This window comes from Poecile atricapillus, chromosome Z, assembly GCF_030490865.1.
Source record: "Poecile atricapillus isolate bPoeAtr1 chromosome Z, bPoeAtr1.hap1, whole genome shotgun sequence".
NCBI lineage: Eukaryota > Metazoa > Chordata > Aves > Passeriformes > Paridae > Poecile > Poecile atricapillus.
The window spans coordinates 5,994,533-6,009,035 of NC_081289.1; the positions used below are offsets into that span (position 1 = coordinate 5,994,533).

Sequence of the window (14,503 nt, forward strand, 5' to 3'; positions counted from 1 at the left end):
AATTTCTGGAAGAGTCCAGAAAATTCAATGTATTTTGCTACAGTAAAGTAGTTACTAGAAGAGGCAGGGGAAAGCTGGATAGAGGGTGCAATTTTGTGGTGAGAACTGTCATTTGTAGAAGGGGCTTGGAGCAAAACTAGGCCATAATAGACGGTGTTCCCAAGTATGGACAACTTTAGGCAAACTTTTGCTCTTGGCTCCAAACAGTAGCTACAATTTACCTCTTCATTCACAGCAGTGTTTTTGTCTGTAACCATAGCAGAGAGGCACTGGCATCTGGAAGTGAATCCTAGGATACAGTTTACAGAATCATCTAGCCTCTAGGCTGAGAGGATTCTGGTACTCCTTTCTTCCATTGAGGTCCCTGGGCTTAGGTCAGTATTTGTACCTTTCGTGCGGGTGAGGAGAAAGTTCACATGCCCTGCAAGAGGCATCAGACCAGTCTGCCTTGGTTCCCTGCTGATGATTTGGGACAGAGCTGGTTTTCTTCACAGTACCCTGTATAGGGCTGGTTTGGATTGGTGGTGGAATCAGTGTTGATAGATCAGGGATGTTTTTGTTATTGTTGGGCAAGGCCTACACACAGTCAAGCCTTCTGTGCTCCTTGCCCTACCCCACCAGTAATGAGGCCAGGGATGCACGAGGAGTTGGGAGGGGGCACAGCCAGGACAGCTAACCCCAACTGACCCCAGAGATACCCCTACCATAGAGGGTCATGCCTGGCATGTAAAACTGGAGAAGAAAGGGGGGACATTCTGAGTGATGGCGTTTGTCTTCCCAAGTCACTGTTACCTTTGGTAGAGCCCCGCTGTCCTGGGGATGGCTGAACACCCCACCACCGATGGGAAGGGGGGAATGAACTCCTTGTTTGGCTTTGCCTGCATGCACTGTTTTTGCTTTACCAATTGAACTGTCTTTATGTCAACCCATGACTTTCCTCAATTTTACTCTTCTGACTCTCTCCCTGATCCTGTTGTGGGAAGTGAGCAAGCAGCTGCATGGGGCTGAGTCACCAGCTGGGGTTAAACCCCGACACTGGTGCAACGAATGGAGAGCAGGAGGAGCCTGGAGAGGCACTGGGAGCAGGCAGCTAATTTAGACACTGCTCAGCCCTGCGGGGGAGACAACGTCTCTATTGATTGTGTAGGGAGCCTTGCAGGATTAAGTATTTAAATTGGGAAGCTAAGGTTAGATCCTCTGACAGAAGGAATGAATATCACCTTTTTTCCAAACCTCATGTATTTTATAATTCTGGTCATTGTTCACATCTTGAGAATCTCACATACAAAAAAATTTAATGTTAACGTTAGGGAAATATAAATCACTTTAGCAGTGAGACAGTGTAGGATAAAAGATGAGCGTGCGGAGGATAAGGGAAAGACAGGAAACGAAGAGGAGCAGGAATGGGTGTCGTGACAAAAGGGCTTTGGTCGATCACCGAGTTCACAAGCAGAAGGGAAAATAAGCAGAACCCGTTTCATGGAGCAGTGCTGCCACACAGTGTCTGGGAAACAGCTCTGAGCAGTAACTGCAAAACATTGCAGCAGAAGTGACTCTGGGAGCTTTGTGTTTGTGTTTAATGTCAAGAGCAAACAGGACACTGGATTGTTTGCTGAAGGAATGTTAAACGTAAAGGCAGGAGGCAGCAGTACTACCAGGGAAGGACCTGATCTGGGCCTGACTGGCAGGTGATTAGCCTGGTTCACAGGCTGCTGCAAATCCTCAATGGCAGTCATGGAGTTAAAACTGGATTCAAATCCTTTCTTTTAGCAGAATGATCAATATTTGTTAAAAATACAACTTTCTCTTAAGGTACATGCTAAAATTTCTCATAGTCTCCTATATATTGATCCTGAACTGATTTTTAATTACTACATCATAATTAGTAATTAGAGCCTCTATAAAGAGAAGGCTGATCTATAAATTACCTTTCTCAGACTTTTCAAAGAAAAAAAACCCAGGGCTAGGACTCAAAGGAGGTTTGGTAGCAGAGTCATGGGAATTCAAGGTGTAGACAGAGTAAACGGGTTTCATGCCCTTAGAAAACCCCAGCACAACTAAGAATTGTCCTGAAGTTTCTGTGCTACTTCTATCCTAATAGCAATATAGAAAACATAAATTGTCTAAAGATACAATGAAAATGTTACACAGACAGCACTCATCCTGTAGTGCTGGGACTCAGCTCAGAATCCTTGCTAAATGGAAACAAAAATGCAAAATCTTTTTTCATGTTTTCTTTAGTCAGTCCTGGAGGGTTCCACATCAGAGAAACCATGATGTACTAGTCTATCTCTTTGCTAGTAGAATTTACAAAGCAGGGAAATAAATTATTTTCCTTGGCCTTTGTGAAAGAACAGGACCCTGTTCTCCCTGTTATCCTGGAACTACTACACACCTGAGCAGAATTAAGCAGTTTTTGAGTCCTAAAGGTGCCAAACCCCTCTGGCTCCCAGTGGGATTTGAATGCCTTCAGCAGTGTTGAAAATCAGGTCACAAGATCCTCTGGGAATGCCAGTGTTTGACAAGAGATAATTTGCATGAAGCTCTGCTAAGGATACACCTGCCTTGTGTTCCATAAAATAGTCCCAAGTTTTCATCATAGCATTCCAATTAATAGAAATGTCTTTATAGATAAATTTACTAATTTACATACATGTATATGGATGTATTTTACATTTCAATTGCATCCCAACAAGGTCTGCCTTTGCCCTGTGTGGATGTGCTATTTATAGCAGCAGGTGCTCCTGCAAGATTCATATCCCATCTGGGCTTGCTGAAAGCCAAGGAAATAAAGACCCAAATAAATACCTGTGCTTCATAAAGGAAGGGTTCCTGTATCTTTATTGTCCATGCATGCTATCTAGCAACATCGCAATGGAGAGCACAGAGGGCTTTACAGAACACTTGAATCTCAACGTCTTTTCCTGCACAATGTGATACCCTGATAGTTTCTGGAATGATCTAAGGGTAAAATCACATCATGTCCTTTGTCATTTTCTTTTTTTTTTATTTTTTATGAGAATCGATACAGCTAAAGGTTAGAAAAGCCCCGTCTGGTACTTGCAATCCTGGCTTCTGGCTGTCTCCAGTTGAAACTGTGAGCTCAGCCATAACCACAATGTCTCTGGCAAATGCTATGAAAAGGAAATCTGCCTGAAATTGGAATTTTTTTTTCAGTACTTTCTCAGAGAAGGCAGCAGCAGGTCTGCTAAATGCATTGGGGAAGCTGCAGCCAAAAAACAATCTGTAATGGGGGTGGGTGTGAAAGGAAACATGAGGTTGTCAATCAAAGTTAAAAAGAACTGAATTTTCAATGCACTGGAAATGCTATGTAAAAAATAAGCTTTTTGGAGAAGACCACAAAAATATTCTTCCCTTGGAGATGGACAGAAAAGGGACAAGCAGATGGAGAAAGAGAAGGAACAGGAAGAAAAAAAATCAGGTGGTATTCACAATTTTGAAAGAGATCAGTGGTCAGAGTTTCAGGGGATTGGGAACTCCTCCCAGAGCAAGCACATGTGTGTTTTCAGTGTGCTGGCCTTTGCCACACCAAGTAGGGACTTTGAAACTGCTGAGATCTATATAAGATGATTTCATTTGCTTTTAAATGGGAAAATTTTAAAATTTTTCTTTTCTAAAAATTCTTATTGCATATTAAACGCAAATTTTGGAAGAACTTTTCAGTGAATGACCATGAGGTACAAGCAACCCTGAGAAAAACAAAATGGTCATGTGGGGAAAGCCCAAAGCAGAATTAGCTCTCAGGTCTGACAGTGACCTTCAACACTGAAAAATGTACATAAATGTACATAAACCCACTGTGCCTCTTACTGTAGAGCTACAAAGCCCAGGGATCTGAGGGATCATTGTGTTAGGCAACATAAAATCAGTAAGCAGAAAGTGCTTCTCCACACTAAGCTGTTAATATCTGTGTAAGTAAATATATTACTAAACACAAAATTCAAATGGTTCTTTTATGAGGCTGATGCTCATAACTGAGAAGCCTCAATTGCAACTACAGTCAAAAAAGCTGCAGGGGTTCAACAGACACTGATGAAACCTCTGGGAACCTACAAATATTTTGCAACAACTCCCAAGAACAGGGAGATCAGGGAACAGGAGTAGATTTACATTTACAAGGAGCATATGCTGGACATAAATCTATGCTATTTTAGGGTACCTATATCATGTGGAAAAAGGCTGCTTGGTCTTTTGGCCTGTCAGCACCTCCTGGCAGATGAGATTGTTTCCCAGCTGCTTCACCCACATGGCTGCCCCTCTTTTAGCTTGACTTCTGGAATACAGGTGACCAGAAGCATAAGCAATATTCAAGATGACCTGTGAATGTACCTGTAAGTCCCCAGAATACTCTGAATTTTAAAATTATATTTGAAGCTTAAAATCTCCAAACCACCTCTTAAAATAATTTTTGCCTTTCTTTTCTTCTTGAATGCATAATATGGACTACAGACTGACTCTGTAGAACCTATTAGAAAACACAAGGCCTTTCCCATAACAATTTCTAGATGATGAGTTCCCAGTGAATAAATTATGATCTTCTTAGGTCCCAAGCAGCCCTGCAGAACTGAATTTCATCTCATGCCAGTTACTCTGGGCCTCAAAGTGATGTAATTTTCTCTGCACGACACTGCTCTCCTCTCTGTCATGACAGATCTCACCCCAGTGCCACTGACAAGCTTGCCCAGCACAGTCCTGATCTCTGTCTCATGGTCACAGATTCAAGTGTTCAGTGGAATCTGAAGAAATTATCACATTTCTAAGTGCTTCCCAACAGCCCAGCTACTCATTAATGATACCACTGCCCACCCAGGAGTCAGGTCTGAGAACAGGACCGAGGGAGGCTCTGTGTGGATGGTCTGTACCAGGAATAATGTGTCCACCAGCACCAGGGAAGTGGACACTGGTGAGCCACACCTCGAGTGCTGTGTCCAGTTCTGGCTCCTCAGCTCAGGAAAGGCACTGAGGTGCTGAGTGTGTCCAGGGAAGGGCAATGGAGCTGGGCAGGGGCTGGAGCACAGGTCTGAAGAGGAACAGCTGAGGGAGCTGGGGGGCTCAGCCTGGAGAAAAGGGCACTCGGGGGGACCTTATCGCTCCCTAAAAGTCCCTGACAAGAGGGTGTAGCCAGGTGGGGGTCAGGCTCATATTCCAGACAACCAGCGACAGGACGAAAGGACGATCTTAAGCTGTGACAGGAGAGGTTTGAGTTGCACATTGGGAAGAATTTCTTCATAAACAGAGTGACTGTTGGGGCTGCCCGGGGAGATGGTGGAGTCACTGTCCCTGGAGCTGTTTAAGTAAAGGCCGGAGGTGGCACTCAGTGCCATGGTTTGGTTGACAAGGTGATGTTTGGTCATAGGTAGGACGCGATGACCTCAGCGGTCTTTTCCAACCTAATCGATTCTGTAATCCGGGCCGGGGTCAGGCTTGGGCCGCGCTGCCAGCCCCGGTGCCGCGGAGCTCCGCCCGCCCGGCCCGCTCCGCCCCGAGCCCTCAGCGATGGCGGCCCGGCTGTGCCGGCTGCGGGGGCCCCTCAGGGCCGCCTTCAGCAGCGCCGCGGCCGCGGGAGCCGGGCAGGCCCCGCCGGCAGCGCCGCTGACGGAGCGGCGGCAGGCGGGGGGCGTGCGGTGAGCGGGGGCTCCGGGGGCTCCGGGGGCTCCGGGACGCGGCCGCGTTCGGAGCTCGGTGACCGTAACCCCGCTGTGTTTCACGGGTTTTGCAGCACCATCGTCCTGAACAACCCGCGGCGGCGGAACGCGCTGTCGCTGCCCATGCTGCAGAGCCTGCGGCGGGACCTGCTGCACGACGTCAAGAGCCGGGAGCTCCGCGTCATCGTCATCGCGGGTACCGCGGCACCCGGCCGGGCGGGCAGGGGGCACACCGGGGAACGCGGAGCTGAAACCCAAACCTCGCCGGGAACTACAGGAAACGGGGCGGGAAGGGACCTGTGTGTCTCCTTAATGCTCCCGTGGTCTCCTGCGGCTGTCTGCGGCCGGCAGACCTCCGTGTCACACTCTTCCTGTATACTCACCCCAGCTTCCCCTCTCCTGTACTTAATTCCTCATTTCTAACTCAGCATTAACGACTGACTGGGGTTTTGTTACGCATTTGGTTTTAGCCAACATGTCTAAGCATTAACACGTTTCAGAATGTCAGCGTTTTAGTCGCGGTATGAGGGTGTTTACACTCGCCAGTTTAGGGTTAAGGTTAATTGGTTTTAGGAGTGTAAGTAAAGAATACTTTAAACAGAACAAAAGCCAAACAAAGAAAAGAAGAGTCCTAAGAGTTATCAAAGTAAAGCATTAACATCCCCACATAGGGGTTTTGTGCAGGAACAGGCAAAGCTAGAATGGCGTTTGCTGCCCTGTTGGCAGGTATAGACTGTAGTAAAAAACAGGATTTCTTCAAATCAAGTGCTCTGTTTCCCTACTCTGAGCCAGGATCAGCCTCATGGTTGCCAATGATTTGTCAGAACTATTTTATAAACACTCCAGTAAAGGACAGACCACAGTATCAATAGCACAGACACCCATGACCCACGGATGTAAAACAGCCTCTTTCAGAGCCTGTTACAGTTTCCTTACATTTACATATTAAGCTGTTTCATCTTAAAGGTGATGAAACTTGAGCCGTAGTTAAGCTATCTTTTTTACTCTGCTATTTTAAGATAACCTTCCTCTGCCCCCATTCCAAACATCTCAGATAAATTGGTTTATTAATTTAGGATCATGCTGTTTCCTATACATAGGAAAAAGTCTGTGTGTTAGGGCACACACACAAGAGTGGAAGAAAGCTGATTTCACAGGGGTGAGTTTAGATATACATATTCCTCATTTCAAACAGCATTTAGAAATTTTGCAAAACACTGAAGGCTCTTTTTCAGAGAACAGTGCTCTGGGAGTTTGTGAGCACAATTGCATTTGGTTTTTTAGAAATTGCTTGTTCGTGTTTATTTCTAATTCCCCTGTTGAATAAAACGCAAAAGAAATTTCAGAAAATAAAAGATTCCTCAGAGAATTCTTTGGGCCCTTAACACAGACTTTGCAGCAGATTCTTCAGTGAGGTTCAAATGCAGATGTAATTAATCTCCAGATATATATTCTCAACCCCATGAGTTGACTGACAGTAGTGTGGTTATTTCAGGATAGATTGTATCTCAATAATCCAATTTTTAAGAAACGAATCCATAGATAAGGTTTGGTTTGCATAGGTGTAGCTGGAATTGCCACATCCATACATAAGTATCTGAGAAGTTCTGAAGGATTGGGAAGCATAACACTGGTTCATTCAAATGGCAGGTAGTCACATGACAAAGGAAAACTGTTGTAAACATTGTGTACCTGTATAGAGTGTTCTGATCTTAGCAAATCCAAAGTTTAGTTTCACAGAAACCTCCTCTTTTGCTGCCCAAACCCTGAATGTGTTTTTGGGGGTTTTCTAGATGACAATTTAGTAGTGCAGAAGACACTCCAACAACTCTTCTGGTTCTCCTATAGCAGAATAAACTTTTTTTTTTCTTTTTCCATTGTGACCTTCAACATCATGACAGAAAAACATATTGATGCTTCTTTAGCAAATGTAATTAATTCTGGGTACAATAAATAGGGACTAAGTATATTTATCAATCTGAGAACAGAGCACTCTAGCCTTGCTCCAGCTGATAAGTTTGTGTTGTACCAAGGAGCTGTTTTGAACATCCTTATGCAAAACTGAGCTCAGAGGTGTGAAATGCATTCTTTCTAACTGAGTTAAGTGTAATGAAGTAAAATGAGACCTTGAAAATTGATAATGGGTGTTACTGTGCTTAAATATTGCATTGCAGCAGTTTAAAGTTACCACAAAACGCAGAAGGCAGTATTTTGGAATTGTGTTCAAAACTCCGTCCCCAAACTCATTTTTGAACACTGACATGTCATTGGCATCCCTTTAGCTGAGACACTGATATGTTGCAACCCCTGATTTCTTTATTATTTCAGACTGACTTTTCATGAAATTCTTTGCAGCTGAAGGACCTGTATTTTGTTCTGGCCATGATTTAAAGGAACTGTCAACTGAAGATGATGTGAAACATCATTCCCAAGTATTTGAATTATGTGCAGAGGTAAGCAGTTCTTCTTGAATGCTCTGCCTTTGCGTGGTGTTAAGAGAAGGTGTTGGTTTAAGGAGGGCTGCTTGCTAAAGCACAGATAGTTCCTTCAGATTCCTTGATTTTTGCTGCACTGATATTTAATGCCTGATTCTAGTGAAATTATGTTTTCCCTGGATTTCTCTACATGTAATTAGAAGAGCTAAAATGCCAATGTGCATGTCTTCAACAATGGGCACAGTCAGAGTGTGTTCCTTAGTTTAGCCAGTGTTCATTGCAGCTGAGTATTTGGGCAATGTCTTTTCTAGAAGTCTAGAGATAACCACCTTCAAATCACTTGTGATCAAATGTTCTTTCCCAGCATTTATTTAGTTAAAAGTATAGGATCTGCTTAAACATGAAGTAGACAATGTGAAAGTAAGACCTGACTCACTGGTTGTCCAAGTTCTTGTTAAAGACGCAAGTCAGGGCAGTGGGGAAGTTAAAGTGAATCTTGGAGCCTTTGGAGAGAATGGCAAAATCCCCTTTGATAGTGGTGGAGCTAGAATTTGACCCCTAATCCTCCTCAGTGTGACAACAATGAGTACTTTGAAACCTTTTGTTCTAGTTTGTCCAGTAATAATGATGTCTAAGACATTGCCAAGCCCATATTTAAGGAATGCTGTAAAAGCCATGTGTAAAAGCTACTGGCCCTTCATCATCCTTTCATCTGAAAGGAGCCAAGATCCCACAGTTTGGGGTTTTTTGGTAAATAGAGAGGAAGGTACTTCTTTTGATGACTTTCAAAACAGGATGGTAGTCTGAATTTCCATACTGACCACTGTCTTTTGTGCATGCAGGTTATGACTTTAATCCAGAAACTTCCAGTGCCAGTGATTGCCAAAGTAAACGGCTTGGCTACAGCAGCCGGCTGCCAGCTCGTGGCAAGCTGTGACATCGCAGTGGCAAGTGAGAAATCTCAGTTTGCTACTCCTGGAGTAAACATTGGGCTGTTCTGCTCCACACCAGGTGTGGCCTTGGGCAGATCTCTTCCAAGGAAGGTAAGCTTCCTTTCCAGATATTTTTCATAATTTGGCAAAAAGTTGGTTCCCATGTTAGGAGTTTTAGTTCCATTGCCTGAACTTTGTTTTCCTGTGGTGCAACATTCAAAATACTTCATTTCAAAAGGCATCTCCATAGCTCTTAATAAAGGGTGAGCTCTTGTTTAGGAAAGACAGCTTCCTACTGATGTGACTCCAACCAGCACGAGCTCATCCCAGCAGCACACCAGCTCAGCAATCCCTTTCCTTTCCAACAGACAGCTCAGGGCTTCAGCCAATGATGTTATCCCCTGAGGAGGAAACCCCTGCAAGTTCAGGATAACAATCCCACCGAGGCATCAATTCTTGCCAAGCAATGACATTTCACTGCCAGCAGGATCTGCCTGGCTGTAGATCAAGATGCTTTAAATAGCATCCAAAACCCTCCTGTTTTATGTCCTACTGATTGTGGCTGCACATCTCTCACAGCATAAAAAATAGTACAATCTATAAAGCTTCTATAACTGAGAATAGAAGTTTTAAGTTCTGATCCAGTTGAATTCATGCAGACAGATGGTCCAAGCACAGCAGGGCTCTGCTGAGATGCAGTGACTGAACTGCACACATCCCATTGCTGGATAAAAGCTTCAGCTTGAAATTTCCCATCTACAGGGACATCCTGTTCAAATAGAGTCCATGGGGGATTTTTCGAAGTCTGCTCTTGTGTGCAGTTGTAGCTGTTTCTGAATTAGTATTTCTGGGCTGTAGAATTACCTTTTTAAAATGTGTGGGATACACTTTTCTCTGTGCCACTTTTCAAAGCCGTAAGAACATTCCCTACAGTTCCCAGGATTGCTGCTTTTTACCTTTTAACAGAAGAAGTGTTGCCATTGTTTGTAACTACCAAAGCAAAGATGCTAATGAGGATAATCAGCTTTTATGATTCAGGCATTGGTCAATTGCATCAGGAGTCTTGGAAAACAATCTTTATTGATACATAACATTGAATAGTCACTGATTATTTCTGGGATTTTTTAGTTTCAAACCTCAAGCACCAGATGCTGAAAGCAGCAGGAGACTGAAATAATGTGCCTATAAAAAGTCCATATTTAAAACCACTCATACTAATCTTAAAACTAGGACAGGTGTTTTCAAAAACTGCACATATGCCCATCTTAAAATACCAAGTTCAGTCATTTGACTTTGTAGATGATCTGCCTCTCTTTTAATTCCTACGGCAATCAGTAGACATTGTGGGCTATTGAAGAGAAAGCCAGGGGTGTCATCTTAAGACAGCTGGAATCAGTGGGCAGGTTTGAAGAGAGCAGCTTTAGACCCAGTCTTTCTCTTTGCTGAGATCTCTTAATAGGTCCATGGCAGTTTAAAAGACCAAAAGATTTAAATCATTTGTGAAAAGAGTAACTTGTACTTGAAGGAGGAAGCTGAAATTTCCCAAACAAAGCAAAGCACTGAGGCAGTTGGGTTGATTTAATACAGTATTTTTCCCTGTTCAGGTGGCGCTGGAGATGCTTTTCACGGGTGAACCTCTCTCTGCCCATGAAGCGTTAATGCACGGGCTTGTCAGCAAGGTGGTACCAGAAGACAAGCTGGAAGAAGAGACCATGAAAATATCTCAGAAGATATGTGACAGCAGCAAATCTGTCCTGGCTTTGGGGAAAGCCACCTTTTACAGGCAGATAACCCAGGACCTTGACACTGCTTACAAAATAACTACTAAGGTCATGGTAGATAATTTGACTTTGAGAGATGGGCAGGAAGGCATTGAAGCCTTTGTTCAGAAGCGTAAGCCTGTCTGGACACACTCTCAGGAGGAGAAGAAATGAGTCCTGTCTCTAAACAAATCTTAGCTGTGCCTTATGATTCTTCACACAGTTGCCTTTGGGAACTATATTTTTATTCTTACTGAAAGTTAAATTTCTCTTCTTACAAATGCCAGACACAATAAATTTACTCTAAGTATGTAATAAATGGTAAGAAAAATCAAAGAAAAAGAAAGAAAAATGTGTTTTCCTAGCAGTGAATTTAATCTGTGGTTTTAGAAGTAACTCTGTGCTGCAAAAATCAGTTTAGTGTGTCTCTGGTTACATAGGGGAGTCACAGGGGCTGAGAGAGAACTCAGATCACCTTGTTCAGAACCTCTCCTCAATAAATCTGGATGAGAATTGCTATCTATTGTTATTAGTAGAGAATTGAAGGGCTTGGACACATTCCAGAGATGGTGGTAGTATGTATAATAATGGATTCCAGGAGGGTTTGAGTGTTAAAGACAGAAGCCTGCAACACAATTGCTCCTCATACCTTCCTGTGAACTGTATGTGTCAGCAGTGTGTCCCCCACAAATCCTGATTTTCCACCATCAGTTCAAGCACCTGTCCCAGCTCTAGGGAGTTTTGTTGACTCCAGGGAGGATGAGCATGGGTTGGGGTGAAAGGCAGTGTCTTGCCCCAGCTGTGCTTTTCAGGCTGGTCTGTTAGTTGGGAAGTCCATCCTTGTGCTCAAAGCTAGGCTTTTACCAGCACTGCAGCAGTTCAGTCATAGATTTAAAGACTTGATAACTTCCAGAAAAAAGGGAAGCTGCTGCTCCCCTGGGTAATCAGTTGCAACCCTCCAGATGAATTTTTATTAATGTCCAGTCTGAGCTTTGAAGCAGCATTTTCTGGCCATTCCACTTTGTTACATCATTTGGCATTATTGAGAAAGTTTAGCTCCATTATCTGTGTAACTCTCTTCAAGCAGTCACGAGCTGCATGTAAACCACACTTAGATTTCTCTGTGCCAAGCCTTTGACAAGCCCTGCTTCTTCCACCTTCCCTCTAGGTTGTGTTGTCTGGGTAACCAGTTTGGCACCCCTCCAGTGGACCAGTTCCAGTTTCTCCACATCCCTTTTGTGCTGGTTATGCCAAAACTGGGCTGTATCCTAAATATGGTCTCACCACATTTGAGCAGCAGAGCAAAATAGGCCCTCCATGTGCTGGTCTGTGAGTAGTGCTCAGTGTGTGTTTTGTCTGCTCTGTGATGAGAGTGCACTGCTGGCTTGGATTCAGCCAGGCATCCTCTGTGAGCCCATTTCCAGCAGGACTGTGCCCTGCCAGTCTATTCCTCACCTGTACTGGTATCCTGTACTGGTTATTCTTCCCAGGTGAAGAAACTTGTATTTCTCCTTGGAGCATGGTTGGTTTGGCTTGAAGCCAGGCCATTTGGGGTGTCAACCATTGCCCCAATTTTGCAGAATCTGCAGATTTGCTGAGGATATGTTCTTGGTAGCAGTACTGGATGAAAGGAGCCTTGGTATCAATCTATGGTGATCAACATGGGATGACCTCCCAGCAAACACATTTTTTCTGAAGTTCAGCATAGCCAAATCATGAGGGCTCGTCCATCTCATCCTTAAATAGACATCTAAGCAAGACCACGTGAATCACAGTATGGATGGGCCTTTTTCCCTTGTTAACAGTAGAAGCAGCCTAAAGGGCTTGGTGCAGACTTGGACGTTGCAAGTTAGATCAAATTAATCCTACCTATGGCTACTAAAACTCCAGATGTGGAAATATCAATTATACATATACAGCCCTACAAAGCAAGTCCCTTTGCCATCTACAGGTTCAAAAGAACAAAATTTTCATTTCTGCTGCAAGTTTTAATTTTAAGAATGGAAACTTTAATTCAACACTAAATTGTTTCACTTTAAATGTGAAAAATGTGCACCATTGGCACTAGCTGTTTTAAAAATAAAATACTTTATTGTGACCACCAGGAAAGATGGGTAAGTTTTTTACAAATGCACTTAGTTTATATAGGTTAGAAACTGTTATGAGCCAGTGTGAGATGGAAGAGTTAAATCTGGAGCCAAATAACCTTCATCATGTCCTTTCCAATACAGTAAGATGCACTTAGACTCTGTTCCCACAAGCTGCTCTAAAAGCATTAGGAAAGAGTAAATTGTTTTAAAAAATATTTATATTTAATGGCTATCTTGCAACTACTCAGCAAATCTCAACTGGCTCTTTTGTTCCAGGCTTTTAGAAATAAGTACATTATCTGATTTTTGCAGAACAGTGCCCTTTCCAGCTAACTGCAGGAATAAAATAGTTTCACTGACCATCTTAAAGCATGAGTGACAGTTTAGATAAGCATGCTTTTTCAGATATTCAGAAATTCTTCTGTAGTTGATTGCCATCTATACAAGATAGGGTTTGGCATTATTAACTCCATTCACATCTTGAAGAGAAAATATATTTTTGTTTTAACTCAGTTTTCACAGTATTTGTACTATTTAATGTAGTGAAGTAATTATAAAATCACAGGATCATCCTAGAGTGGTTTGGGTTGGAAGGGACCGTAAAGACCATCTAATTCCAACCCCATGGCAGAGACACCTTCCACTAGATCAGGTTGCTCAGAGCCCCATTCAGCATGTCCTTGAACACTTCCAGGGATGGGGCATCCACAGCTTCTCTGGGAAACTGTTCCAGTGTCTCACCATCCTCAAATTAATGAATTTATTCCTAATATCCAATCTAAACCTACCCTCTTTCAGTTTCAAACCACTCTGCTTTGTCCTGTCAGTAGTGCTTTTTTAATTAGCAATCATCAGTTCTAAAAATGTTGGCATCCATGGGAACATTTCCCTCTTGCTTGAAAATTAGACAGAAAAGCTTCAGAAGGTTTTATAACACTCTCATGCTGGCCCCTGAAGACTGACAGAACAACTTAATTTTTCATTTCTGACTTGCATGGGCTTTTTATTTTTGCCCACATCTGCCCTTATTGTTTCATTTAATGGATTTACAGTCTATTCCTGGGAAACAGAGCAGTTCTGGAACTGTTAATTAAGTACTACTGCCAAGAAACAGCAAACCAAATGATAGATTAGGAGCCTTACCACCATGGTTATCTGCTGCCTGAGGGAAGAGTTTGTCCCAAAATAGCAAGGAGCCCATCCCTTGTCACCCCCTCCATTCTTATTAAAGAATCTCTCTGCAGCTAAGTCTGCCAGGTAATTAGCCTAGTTTCGAGTCACCCTAACAGCATGTGGCTCTGGAAACTAAGTGCAACTCCATCTGCATACAGCCTCTAGGATGCAGCTTATCCTTGGAAATGACCAACATTTTCAATCCATATATACAGGAACAGCTGGAATGGAAACCAGTCATGGTATGCAAGCAAGGAATTGCCAGCATGAATGGAATAAACTGCCTCAGAGTCCATGGACACCTTAGAGGAATGGTTTTGAGCCTTTACCTGGAAATTTTAGTAAAGATACAAAGGCAAAATCTAGAAGATATGATCTTATCACTTGCGATATAGCTTCAGGCTCCCCTTATGAGGGGAATATGAAGGCAAGGCAAATGAAAAGCCA

The 14,503-nt window shown here is 43.2% G+C and overlaps 1 protein-coding gene across 1 annotated transcript; it reads left to right on the forward strand.

Annotated features, from left to right (window-relative positions):
* Positions 1 to 5,438: 5,438 nt before the first annotated feature.
* Positions 5,439 to 11,310, forward strand: LOC131573103 (enoyl-CoA hydratase domain-containing protein 3, mitochondrial-like). Its single transcript, XM_058826700.1, has 5 exons — positions 5,439 to 5,645; positions 5,741 to 5,862; positions 8,022 to 8,119; positions 8,944 to 9,144; positions 10,638 to 11,310. Exons 1-5 carry the CDS (start codon positions 5,518 to 5,520, stop codon positions 10,965 to 10,967), a joined length of 879 nt encoding a protein of 292 aa, XP_058682683.1. The 5' UTR covers positions 5,439 to 5,517; the 3' UTR covers positions 10,968 to 11,310.
* Positions 11,311 to 14,503: the final 3,193 nt, after the last annotated feature.